We start from the raw sequence: 12,683 nt of genomic DNA, 5'->3' as shown, positions 1-12,683 counted from the left end.
GGAAGCTAAACAAATGGCGACGAATGGTTGGGACCGAGCAACGCCTGTTGCAACTAGCTGGACCGCCAAAACCTACACGAAGTCTCGGTACTTGCTTTGGCAAAAGGGATTCCACTTTTCAGGCTCTTCGATTACATCTCTTCGTTCTGAGCTGGAGGCCATAGAGGAGGGGTAAAACAAAGATAAAAGAGGGTGAAAACGTCGTCGCCTGAGAGATTCGAACTCTCGCGGGGAAACCCCATGTACTTAGCAGGCACACGCCTTAACCACTCGGCCAAAGCGACCTCTCTTGCGTCCACCTTATTTCGTTTAATTTTTTCAAACAATTCGTCAACCTTCATTACGCCACAAAGGGAAACGCATGTTGTGCTTCCCATACTTCCCAGTAAGACCCACGAAACAATGCCTCTTTGGCATGTAAATAATGTTTCACTGACATCATATTTTGTTCATGAAGGCGACGGTCGGACCATATGGAGAAAATCCCATTTTCCCAATAATCATCACCTCGTCAATCTCATATATTGTTGTACATATGTACCACCAATAAAGCCTACATTTATAATAATATATCACGTCAAATGATAACGTGGCATGTGATGTTCATACATTGTTTGCACGTCCACGGTCAATTTCATCATCACACCCCCTCATATGGTGGCATCTTCCCATACAAGAGGCGATCAATAATCAAAGTTGATTTCGGATTGCCTAACTCGGGATCCAAGAGCGGTGTCCTCCTTTTGGCAGCCCGCCGAGGGTTCACGCACGTTAATCGAATCATTATTTGCATGAAGTTACATCCATGAACAATAGGGATTGCTATTTCTAACTATCGAAACCCGAATCGATTCCGATTGTCAATCTATCAATCTCAATGAACATGCCCACAAAGATGTCTATACTCCGATTATACTATAATGCCACCGGCCCCGGCAAAGGTTGCATGTGCTCTTATATGAACACTTTTCCCAAAAGAATGTCACAGTCAATAATAAGGAAAGCAGGTTGTTTGGGCACCATACTCTTAACTTTGATAACAAAAAGTTGTGATCGCCTATTCGAAGCAAGCGTATTGCACCATACCCATATGTCCCTATGCAATTGCGTCAAGTTTGCAATCAAAGCCGCATCTGATGGTATTCATATAACTGGTACGATTTCATTTTTTTTTTTTGGGAGATAAATTATTTGAAAGTTCAAAAATTTATAATAAAAGTACAATTAAGTTATAAAATATTTAAAAAGTATAATTAAATGTTAAAATTACCACGAAAGTACAATTGGATCTTACAACTTTCAAAAAGTAAATCTAAATTCTAAAATTGATCAAATTAGTAAAATCAAGTCCCTATTTACACTTCTTTACTTCCCATGCATGTAAAACCTTCCACAAATTCAGGATTCTCCCCACAAGAACGCGACTGGACTCCTCACGCGGTGCTGCCGGTTCCTCCACGTGATCGACCCGCCGTGGGCCGCGTCCGTCTTGTGCCTCGCCACGAACGTCACGCCATACCTCTTCTTCTCCCCCACCTTCCCGAACACGAGCCTCCTCGGCCTCACCCTCACCGTAACCGCGCTTGGCGCCTCCACCGCCACCCTGTACACCGATCCGGCGTCCCCCACGTTCGTCACCTCCCGCGTGTACCGCACCACCTTCTTCTTGGGCCCGAACACGACCGAGAACGACGGATAGTTGAGCTGTCCCGGGTCGGACAGTTTCGTCGAGCAGGTCACGTTCGTCCGCCTCACGACGCTCTGGACTTGCTTGACCGTGTAGTTGAGGGAGCAGACGAAGGCGATGTAGTCGTCGGCCGCGAGATCGTAGACCAGGCCCGGCGAGAGGGCCTTCCTCGGGTCGATGTGGCCCGCTCCGTGGGTCCAAGGGGAGGATGGGCCTCCGTTGGCCGAGTCGGTGATGGGGTTCCGGGCGTTGTCGTGGACGTAGGCGGTGGTCATGAGCGCCGATTTGATTGCGCTTGTGCTCCAATTAGGGTGGGCGGCTTTGAGCAGCGCGGCGACGCCACTGATGTGTGGGCAAGACATGGATGTACCTGAAAATGGAGCCTTTAGAAAAGATTTGACTAATGGAGACTGCACACGATATGCTTGATTGTTTGCTCCACAGAGGAAGGACGAGAGAAGTATGTAACGTCGATGAACCTGAGATGATATTGAAGTTGGCACTCCTTTTGTGAATATCCAATTTCGCGGGGATCACATCATCGGGCCAAGCGGCCAGGATATTGACGCCTGGGCCAATCACGTCAGGTTTCAAGATCTGCACGGACAGGTTGTATGGCCCTCTTGAGCTGAACGCAGCAACCACCGGTGTCGGCCTGACATTGAACTCTTGTGTACCGGTAATGACCAGGGCCATAGGGTTCCGATCGGTCTTGGCATATTCCCTGATTGCATTACCTGCCTTTGCACCGACCTGAGCGGTCGGTATCAGGTGGCGTTTTGCCAGCAACTCCTCGCCACCATTCTCTGCTGTGTTCACCAGTATCATTCCCACCCCACCGGCATCACGCACCACTCCGCCCTTCTCGACCTGGGAATTTTCCCCCCTTTCACAGACCACCACCTTCCCACGCACCACACTGGGGTCAAGTGAGCCGGGCATGCACAAGTTGCTCTTTCTGCTTGTGGTTCCCGTGTTGTAAACCAGGCCAACGAGCTTGTTCCCCATTCCCGGGCCACCATACAACGATGCTCCAGTGAACCGCATCTTGTTTCCAAGCAATGCATAGGCCGGGAATGTGCGGTCCAGGGTAGACGCTCCTACAGTCATGATCCATGGGGCTCCATTCGAGAGGGTGCCTGGTTGTGGGCCTTCGTTTCCGGCGGAGGCAGAGACAAAAATACCCTTCTCCATTGCTGAGAATCCTCCAATAGCAATGCCGGTCTCGTAGTACGACCAGTCCGCTCCACCAAGGGAGATAGAAAGCACATCGACGCCATCCCTTATCGCCTGGTCCATGGCGGCGAGTATGTCGGAGTCCGTGCAGCCCTGTTCCCAGCATACTTTATAGCTGGCCACACGGGCATGGGGAGCCATGCCCTGAGCGACACCTCCCGCATGGCCGAGCAAGCTGGCATTGGCCACCGGGGAGCCTGCGGCAGTACTTGACGTATGAGTCCCGTGTCCTAAGTGGTCTCGAGGGGTTAGTACCTCTGTCATGTTACCATCTGCACAATCAATGTTACCAAGTTAGTACCCATATAAATTCGTCAAGTACTCTGCATTTTTTCCTCCGATTTCTTTTAAGGTCCTTTGGTTCACAAAGTTACCTAAAGCCTTGATATAGCCTTTGGAGAAAAAATAAGCGCCGATGAGCTTCTTGTTGCACAGAGAAGGATCGAAATCCGGTCCACTCATGCACTCTCCCTTCCACCGGGCTGGAACCTCCAGGAACCCCGAGTCGTCAAAGCTCTTTGCCTCGGGCCAAACCCCAGTGTCAAGAAGACCAATGATTACGTCATGGAATGGTTGATCAGCCTCCTTTGAATGGTTACCCGTGCCGGGCCACAGCCCGAATTCATCTTCCACTTTCAAGAAGCCTGGCGTCCGCGTCGTGTGGAGGTGGCGCATTACGTCCTCATAGACCCCAAGCACTGCATCTGATGACCGAAGGGCCTCTGCTTGATCCGGCTCTAGGGATGCGGCATAGCCATTGAAGGCATCGGTGTAGACGTAAAGGAGATCGGTGGCACCGGAGGCGAGAGATTGGAGGCTCGCGCTGTACCAATCCTGGCTGCTGCTGAATGTATTGGGGATGTTTTGTTCTCTCATTTGAACAATGTAGGTCTTCTTGGACATCGCACAAGGGAAGGCGAGAAGAAAAAGAGGTAAGAACGGTAACCAAGCCGCGGAAGAAGCCATGGCTGGACAATCTCCCGCTGCTCGGAAACCTGAAAGAGGAATAATGCTTCAAAACCTTGTAAGTTCCAATCTTTATAGTCAAAGGATGTCCTTGCGTAGCTATTCTTGGACATCGCACCTGGTATATTTAGAGTGAGTGAACCTAAATTCTAAAAATGGATTAACTTCTGTTTAACTATTTGGTGCAATGAAGAAGGGCCATACAGGCTGTTCAGCTTCCCAATCTCAGTTTGAATCAGTTGAACTTTGCTGTTCCGTGGAGCACACAACATATTATTATCTGGTGGCCTTTCTATGTGAAATTATCAGGTAAGTACTGTGTGTGGTGCATTTATAGTTGGCAATTAGTAGGTTCTTTCCATGAGGGACTTCTATGCACATTCTATAATCACGACGACTACTTAACTTCTCTTCCATGCATGCGATATGCGCCGGCATTCCGATGTCAGGATGGTCGATGAAAGGGCATCTGCCAAGCTTGTCTGGCCGAAAAAACCGTCACCTAGTCGGTCCATTAGATGAAAACTATCGAGAGAATGAGAATGTACATATGTTCCTCCAGACCGTTGAGGGAGATCACTTGCCCAAGCCCGTCATATTTCACATTGTAATTAGTTTCTTAGAATTGTATTTGATTGACACTGTTGTTTCTGATCTCTCTTCTTGATAAGAGTATGGTCGCAGAAGCTTCACATCCGGAGTTCATTTCTTCTGGATGTTTTACAAATTCAATCTGTTACACTGCTTTTACAGTCTGCACATACAAATCTCACTGCCCGCTCAGCCTTTCCCTCACCAACGTCGATGCCAATCCCGTGTCCATCAGCCACGGATTATTCACCTCCCCGTTCACTCCGAATCGACCCTTCACATTACCCGTCGACAATGCTGCTGCTGAAGCAAAGCCCGAAGGAGCCTTGAAACTAACCCCTCATCCGATTTGGGTCCACACATACGTTGTTGGAGTTTGTTTGAAAAACAAATAAAGTATTATCTTTTTTGCATCTCATATAGAATGAAAGGCAAAGAGCAAGTCAGTTTATCAGTTAGAAGGCTAATATAGTTTTGAAAAAAAGCCATCAAAAATCTTAAACTATGCCCATCGTGACACATTTACCTCAAACTTTTTTTTGTGACATAAAAAATCATAAACTTGTACGCATGCGACATATTTACCCTAAACTTGTTTTTGTGTGATACATTTACCCCAAAATTTTTGTTGTGACACTAAAAACTCCAAAGTTATAGTTATGTGACACATTTATCCTAAATTTTGAGGTAAATATGTCGCACGGATACAAGTTTAGGATTTTTGATATCACAAAAAAATATTTTGAGGTAAATATGTCACACGGGTATAAGTTTAGGTTTTCGATGACACAAGAAAAGTTTGAGGTAAATATGTCACATGAGTAAAAGTTTGGGGTTTTGGCGACACAAAAAAAAGGTCGAGGTAAATGTGTTACGGTTGGCATAGTTAAGGGTTCTTGGTGATTTTTTCCCTATAGTTTTTCAAAGAAAAAATGGACAAGTGGGCTACACCCCAGTATACCCACGTGTGATTGCTCGATTATTAGGCAAATGCACGCTTGTGCGGTTGCGATCTGGAATTGGCTCTATTCAACAATTATTATTTTTATTTATTATTTTGAAATTATTATTATATAAATAAATTTCGCGACTCATTGAAACAAAGTGACTGTTCATGGATATAAGACACTCTTACATCTTTTGGAAGATTTATGTTTGTTTGGAAATAAGTGCCGATTCAGACATAAAAATGTATGATAGAGTGTACAGTTTCGAATATAAAGAGGTATGTATGACCTATCCATTATTGGATGTGAAAAGTTACAATCTCTGGTACAAAAACTGTTTTCGGAAAATGAAAAGGTGTGATTGAATAAGCTGTTTTGGAGACAAAGAGTTGCATGACAATTAACTACTTTTCGGACGCAAAAAGATGTGTTCATTTCTCGTTATATATTCAAGTGTTCTGTTCATTTTTCAGTTTAACTTCTACTTTCAATTTTTGTTCATTCCAAATAAGAGAAATACGGCCTTTGTTTCTGATTATTTCTTAGAAAGTTTTTGGAGAAATATTAGAATTACTATCTAATATTTTCGCTTGAGACTTTGTTGTTTCCTGGAGGATTTTTGCCGATAACCATTAGCAATGTTGTGGGGCAAATAATTTTTTAAAAAGAGTATTACCATGCCTTAGAGTCAGATTCCTTTATTCATCCCATTCGACCATATTTTACCAACAATTTTAAGGAATCATTCGTTCAACAATGGAGTCAGAATCAATCAAGGTTATGAACCACAATATGGTGAAACCGGACCGGTTCGATGACAACAATTTCGCTCGCTAGAGAGACAAGATGATGTTTCTCCTCATTGCCCCGAAGATTTCCTATATCCTCTACCCCAATTTGATGTCTATAGTGGATCCGGTGCCTACCACTAAAGGAGGAAAGCCTAGTGTAGAAGATGTTGAGAGGGTTAACAAGGATATGAAGAAACGTGAAGAGGATGAATTGCTTTGTCAAAGTCATATACTGAACACGTTATCCGATCGTCTCTATGACTTGTTCACCGAGATGAAGTCTGCTAGAGAAATATGAAATGCGCTTGACTTCAAATATAAAGCGGAGGAGCAAGGTACGAACAAATATTTGATTGCTAAGTATTTTGACTTCAAGTTCGCTTGAGACTATGTTGTATCTTAGAAGATTTTTGTCGATAACCATTAACAACGTTATGAGGTAAATAATTCCTTAAAGAGAGTGCTATCATGCTTTAGAGTCTGATTCTTTTGTTCATCGATCACATTCGACCATATTTTACTAACATATGCAATTGAAATCTGAACAAGACGTATGCCTTTCTTGGACACGAAGGTCGCCATGTACCTCCTCTTGTCCCCAACATTAGCAAACACTGATTTTGTGAACCTCGCCGTCACCTCCACAGCCGCATAAACCGACTTAATTGCAGTATGACAGGCTTTAGCAAGTGATCTCCCCCAATGGTCCGGAGGAATATGCGAGCATTCTCGTTCTATCAATTGTTCTCATCTAATGGACTGACCGAGGCATGGTTTTTCGGCCAGACGAGCCCAGTAGATGCCCTTCCATCGACCACCTCGGAGTACCAGCGGATATTGCATGCATGGAAGAGAAGCTATGTCGTCCTCCTCCTGATTCCAGAATGCCCATACAAGTCCCTCATGCTAATTAGAACCCATCAAATGCCACGAACACAAGCACCAGACACATAGTCATAACCTGATAATGTCACATAAAGGTCACCATTTCTCTTTTCTAATTAAAAAAATTGATAAATATTTATGTCCAGCTAAAACCTGCGAAAGTGGAGTGACACGACGTGGGTGGAATCGAAAAGACGCGATAAATAGATTAAAAGGGGTGACTCCATTGAATTGATTAGGTTGCAAGGCACTGTGAGCACCGTGGGCATGTAGAGTTTGAATCCTATGTTGCTTTCCTCCATCGTACGTTTGATGGGATTATATTCACAAATCATGCACTTTATGTGTGAGGTTCGATAAGGGGAAAATTGTCCAAAGAGTCTTAAACTTATTGCACTTTTGTTAACTCAGTCATAAACTTTTCAATTTTACATGTGAATCTTATTCACATTTTGTCAATTGAGTTTATCGGGCCAATTTTGATCGGAAATCGCTGAAGTGGACGTCGATTGTCTTACATGACATGATCGGTGCTGGCGTTGATAATTTTTTTATAATATTTTAGATGTAATTGATTATCGATATACATCGTGGACTCGTTTCTTGAAAGTTTACTCATTTCGAAAAGAAAAAGGTTGTCTTAAGGAGCAATTAGTAAGAATTCAAGCATTTGAAAAGGGAAAAATTGTTCAAAAAGTTTTAAACTTATTATACTGTGGCTAATTCAGTGAACTTTTTGATTTGGCCAATTTAGCCTCAAGCCTTCTGACAAATTGCCAATGGGGGTTGTCAGGGCTAGTAGTCGGTGAGAGACACCAAGCCCTTCGAAAAGATGAACAGTGAAAAAAAGAGAGAGAAAAGGTTCAAAATAAAAAAAAAAATTAGAAAACTTAAAAAGAGAATTGCAAAAATTGTTCACATCAACCTAGATTGTGCAACATAGAACGATCGGCAAACACATCAGTGACTAAGTTACTTAAATTGAAAAGTTCAGGACTTAATCAATCGTTATACAATTGGTTTAGGATTTTTTGGACAATTATTTTAATGTCAATAATATCATAATCCCATCTTTACAAGACAATCTTTTAACACAAAAGTCGTCTCGGTTGGATGGATCTTGAAATCAAGTCCTAGTTCAATTCAAAATCTCATATGATAACATTAGAATCTCCTCTCATGAGACTCAGAATTGAAAACATAGTATCGAACAAGTATTAGTGCAAGAGCCAAACAAAAATGACATTTTCACAAACGAGGTGAGACTGGTGAGCACTCAAACTTCAATCAAAATAAGCTCGTATGCATCGTTACAAGAACCAATGTGAGAAATTTGATGATCCATCATTTGAGATATATATCAAATAAATCCTAATTTAATCAACATAAATAAAGAAAATATTTTTTTTCCCGTTAAATATGTCAGGTTCTCTTCTCCGTAGGACCCTACATCGTATTGGACATCATTGTCTATTACGCGCTATCCCGATTTGATATAAAGGACTGGTGATTAACAACCAAGGAACGTATTAAAAAGTCTTAAATCTATTGTATCAGTATCAATTCAATCATAAATATTTTAATTGGACCAATTTAGTCCTAAATAATTTGCCTTCACGCCAATTCAGTTTATTTAGTCAATTTTAGTTGGAAATCGTTGACATGGACGTCAACCGTCCTACGTGGCACGACTGATGCTAACATGGACAAATTTTATAATTTTATAAATTTTTTATTATTCTTTATTTTATTTTTATTTTGGCCTGTGACCAAAAAAATACAATAAAAATAATAAAAAAGTCAAAAAGAAATTAAAAATTGTAAAAGTTGTCTGCCATAGTGTCGATTGTGCCTTGAAGGACGACCGATGTCTATGTCATGGATTTTAGGCTAAAATTTACTGAATGAATTGAACTGACACAAATGCAAAATATTTAGAATTAAATTGGTCTAATTGAAGGTTTAGGATTGAATTGGTACTAATGCAATAAGTTTATGACTTTTTTGATACTTTTCTCTTAGCAACTAATATGTTGACGTGTATAACATTATATCATATTGATTGATGAAATGGTATGCAACGTTCATACATTATAGACATGTTTGTGGCTAACTTGATCACACCACTCCTTCTAGGGGTGTCGGAATCAAATTGGGAAAATTGAATAGGACCGAACAGAAATTTCATGCACTTTCGGTTCGGTTCGAGTTTCGATTTGGATGATGAAAAAATAACCATTCTTTTTTTCGATTTGGGTTATTTCGGTTACAGCTTAGTTCGGTCCGGTCCGGTTAATCGAACAGTAACCGAAATTCTCAACAAAAATAGAACACGCAACTTAAAGTCTCTTTTCTTTCTTACCCCTCTTAAAATCACCCTGAACCCTAATCTTCGCCTCTTTTCTTCGTTTTGAGAATTGAAAACCTGAACGGTGCGGAACGGAACTTAAAGTTCCGTTTGATTAAGCTGTACGCCATATTGGCTCAGTTCGATTCAAGCATTCCGAAAATCCGACCCGATCTGAACCGTTGACACCCTTACCTCATTTGCTGGCATCTTCCCCTGCAAAGACACGATCAATAATCAAAGTTGTGTTCAGATTGCCTAAACTCGGGATCGAAGAGCAGCGTCCTCCTTTTGGCTGCGAATGAGCAGAGGAATAGTGCAATCGCAACCTGCCAGCGGACCCGCATGGGAATCGTGTATGATCGCAACGTTTGAAGTTGCATGCAGCCAATAATTTATTGCTATTCCTCTCTGTGGAACCCGACCGAACTGATTCCCATTGCTAATCCATCAAATCCGATGACCATGTCCATAATGCTTGATGAATCAATGAGGACAATGAATTCTTCGTGGATCTTTGTATATTTTTCTTTTCCCTTGTTGGTGAAAGAACCATTCCCAAAGGCATATATATGGCCGGACAAAGATTGCATGTGCTCTCATGCAACCCACCAAACAATAATTTTTCTTTTTCTATAGTCACTAAATTATTTTGTGCACATAGTTTTTCCTCAGGAAAATTATCCAAAAAGTCATAAATCTATTGCACTTTTGTTAATTCTTCCCTAATTTTTTTTTTCATTTTGCCAATATTTTTGTTGATCTAAAAATGAGTTCTAACCATTTACACGTTTTACCAATTGAATCTATACGATCAATTTTAATCGAAAATCGCAGATATAGATACCGGCCGTCCTACGTAGCATCGCCGACGCTAACATTAACAATTTTGTAATGGTTTAATATTTAATAAATTTATTTTTCTTTTCTTTTCTTTTCTTTCCTTTATATTTCTTTACTGGCCGACGACCCTCACGCACACTTAACGTAACCATATAAAGTTAAGGGTTAATAGCGAGAGAAATTCTAAACCGATACACCCGTAACAAATTTATCTCAAACTATTTTTTCACTACAAAAAATCCCCTATCGATGCAACGTTAACAAATTTACCTTGAACTATTTTTTTTATTACAAAAAATTCTAAACTAGCACATCCGTGATAAATTTACCCCAAACTATTTCGTTGCCCACAAAAACTCCCAAACCGATATAGTTGTGATAAATTTATCCCGAACTATTTTTTTGACCATAAAAAATCTCAAATTGGTACACATATGACAAATTTACCTTCCGTCCTTAGTTTTTATTAGATTTTATTGTCAAATTGTTGAGCTTGATGACACGTGGCGCTTAATAAGTGTGCCAATTCAGGGTTTTTATTCTTTATCTATCACATGTGTATCGGTTTAGATTTTTTCGTTGTATTAACTCAATTTAACGAAAACAACATATGGGAAATTTTTCATTAGTATACCAATTTAATGTTTTTGGAGGTCAAAAAAATAATTCGGAGTAAATTTTTCACGGTGTGTATCGATTATAATTTTTTTTTTGTGGCCAACAAAATAGTTTGGAGTAAATTTATTACGGGTATATTAATTTTAAATTTTCATGGTACCAACCCTAAAATTAAAAGGTTAGGTTAAGTGCATGCCAGCGTTATGAATTATTAGCCGGCAGATCCCATTTGGGATTTTTCCCAATAGCGATGGTGATTTAGGCACCTTCCTCTCTCAAGTAAAGTTGCCAGACTAATAAAGAGTATAAGGATTAAGAGTACCCTATTTCTGATTGATCTGCACGTCTAATTGACAATTAGAAACTTATTACTAAGAGCTTACTTAACATGGCATTGCTTTTTCTTGCAATGACATTTCTTTATGTCTAGTCGACGATGTGCCTCTCGAATGCCCCCTGAGATCACGGCGAGCGTCACTTTGAAGATTTATGTCGATTGCTCATGTCATGGTTTTAAGAGCACTAATCGAGAGCTCTCAGTTCAATCATCCTCTTTTCACTCTCCTTTTCACATCATGTGATATGCGTTGTTATGGAGATGCTAATGGGACTTCACTCATCTGAATCAGAGAGGACTGCACGTTAGTTTTCAAAGCATAATTCTTGGGGTTAGCCGAAAGCGATTTCAATGGAGCTTTCGGGTCTTGATGAGTGTGTTTTGACATTTTTAGATATATGAAAGTTACTCGATTTTGGTATCATCCGATTGCGACGATACATTCGAAAAAGAACATATAAGTGAGGAGAACAACATTCGAAATTTCGAACAAGAATCCAAATATTATTTCTTAGGGGTTACTTATGTCTCCTCGGGCATGGCCTATAATTAGATCAATCCACATGACCATCATGATTCTGAGTTTGAGTAAAAAAGAGGAGGGGGGTAGTGGCAATGGAACCCCACACGGAATTGCACTTTGGCCTTTTTTTGTCAGATATAATTGGGCAACAAAAGTGGGGTACTAGTACTGCACCGACCAAGAGAAAGTGCAAAGGTTTCTTAGTAAAGTAGCAGCAGGAATTAAAGTGGAAGTCTAATCTCTATACTCCCATTAAAGAGATTTCACAGGTGTACATTTACCATACGATTTTCTCGATCATCTCGCACGAGGCCCTTACGAACTAAACCATAGATGTAAATAACGAGCACCCACCCACCCCCGCATCCATTGAAATTCGAAGAAATGCTTGTACGCTTAATTTACGCGGCGCAAGCCTCCTAAATTTTATTGAAGGTGTTGATTAATTTCTTACTTCTATGATCATTCGCAAGATGATCTCGAGAGGTTAAAAAAAAAATTATTTATTTACTTACTTATTTGAAAGTGGGAAGGCAAGCCTCAACTTGAATCCCCCACAGCCTTTGAGCAAATGATTAAAAATTATGTCTAATCAAAAGCAGCAAAAAGTGGGTGGAATCGAAGAACGCAAGAAATAATTAGTTAATTCCCAATGACACGATGTTTCCAATTGGTTAGGTTGGGTGGCACTGAGAGCACGATGGGAAAATTTAGAATTTCCTGAATAGTGGGAGAGAAAAATAAAAAAATAAAATAAAAAAAGATTGAAGAAGAAGAAAAGGTGCGCATCAGAAAGACCATGATCAGCGCTTATTACTTGGTACTTTGATGCGATGATGATAAAAATAATCCGTTAACTTTAATCCGGCGTGTAATATGATCTCTAAACTTTCCATGAACTTTAGCCTAATA

The 12,683-nt window shown here is 40.9% G+C and overlaps 1 protein-coding gene, 1 long non-coding RNA gene and 1 other non-coding gene across 3 annotated transcripts; 1 reads left to right on the top strand and 2 right to left on the bottom strand.

Moving 5' to 3' along the window:
- Positions 1–202: 202 nt before the first annotated feature.
- TRNAS-GCU lies at positions 203–284 on the bottom strand. The gene has a single exon. It is a non-coding gene; the product is annotated as a tRNA-Ser (tRNA).
- A 1,074-nt stretch (positions 285–1,358) lies between these two features.
- On the bottom strand, positions 1,359–3,889 carry LOC115741065 (subtilisin-like protease SBT1.8). The gene is made up of 3 exons (XM_030674772.2): positions 3,298–3,889; positions 2,167–3,195; positions 1,359–2,057 (listed from the first exon to the last, which is right to left on the bottom strand). Exons 1-3 carry the CDS (start codon positions 3,887–3,889, stop codon positions 1,399–1,401), a joined length of 2,280 nt encoding a protein of 759 aa, XP_030530632.1. The 3' UTR covers positions 1,359–1,398.
- Positions 3,829–4,585, top strand: LOC125314897. Its single transcript, XR_007198241.1, has 2 exons — positions 3,829–3,947; positions 4,227–4,585. It is a non-coding gene; the product is annotated as an uncharacterized LOC125314897 (long non-coding RNA).
- Positions 4,586–12,683: the final 8,098 nt, after the last annotated feature.

This window comes from Rhodamnia argentea, chromosome 4 (assembly GCF_020921035.1).
Source record: "Rhodamnia argentea isolate NSW1041297 chromosome 4, ASM2092103v1, whole genome shotgun sequence".
NCBI lineage: Eukaryota > Viridiplantae > Streptophyta > Magnoliopsida > Myrtales > Myrtaceae > Rhodamnia > Rhodamnia argentea.
The sequence above is the reverse complement of the archived record's forward strand: the minus strand, read 5'-3'. Positions and strand labels throughout refer to the sequence as shown.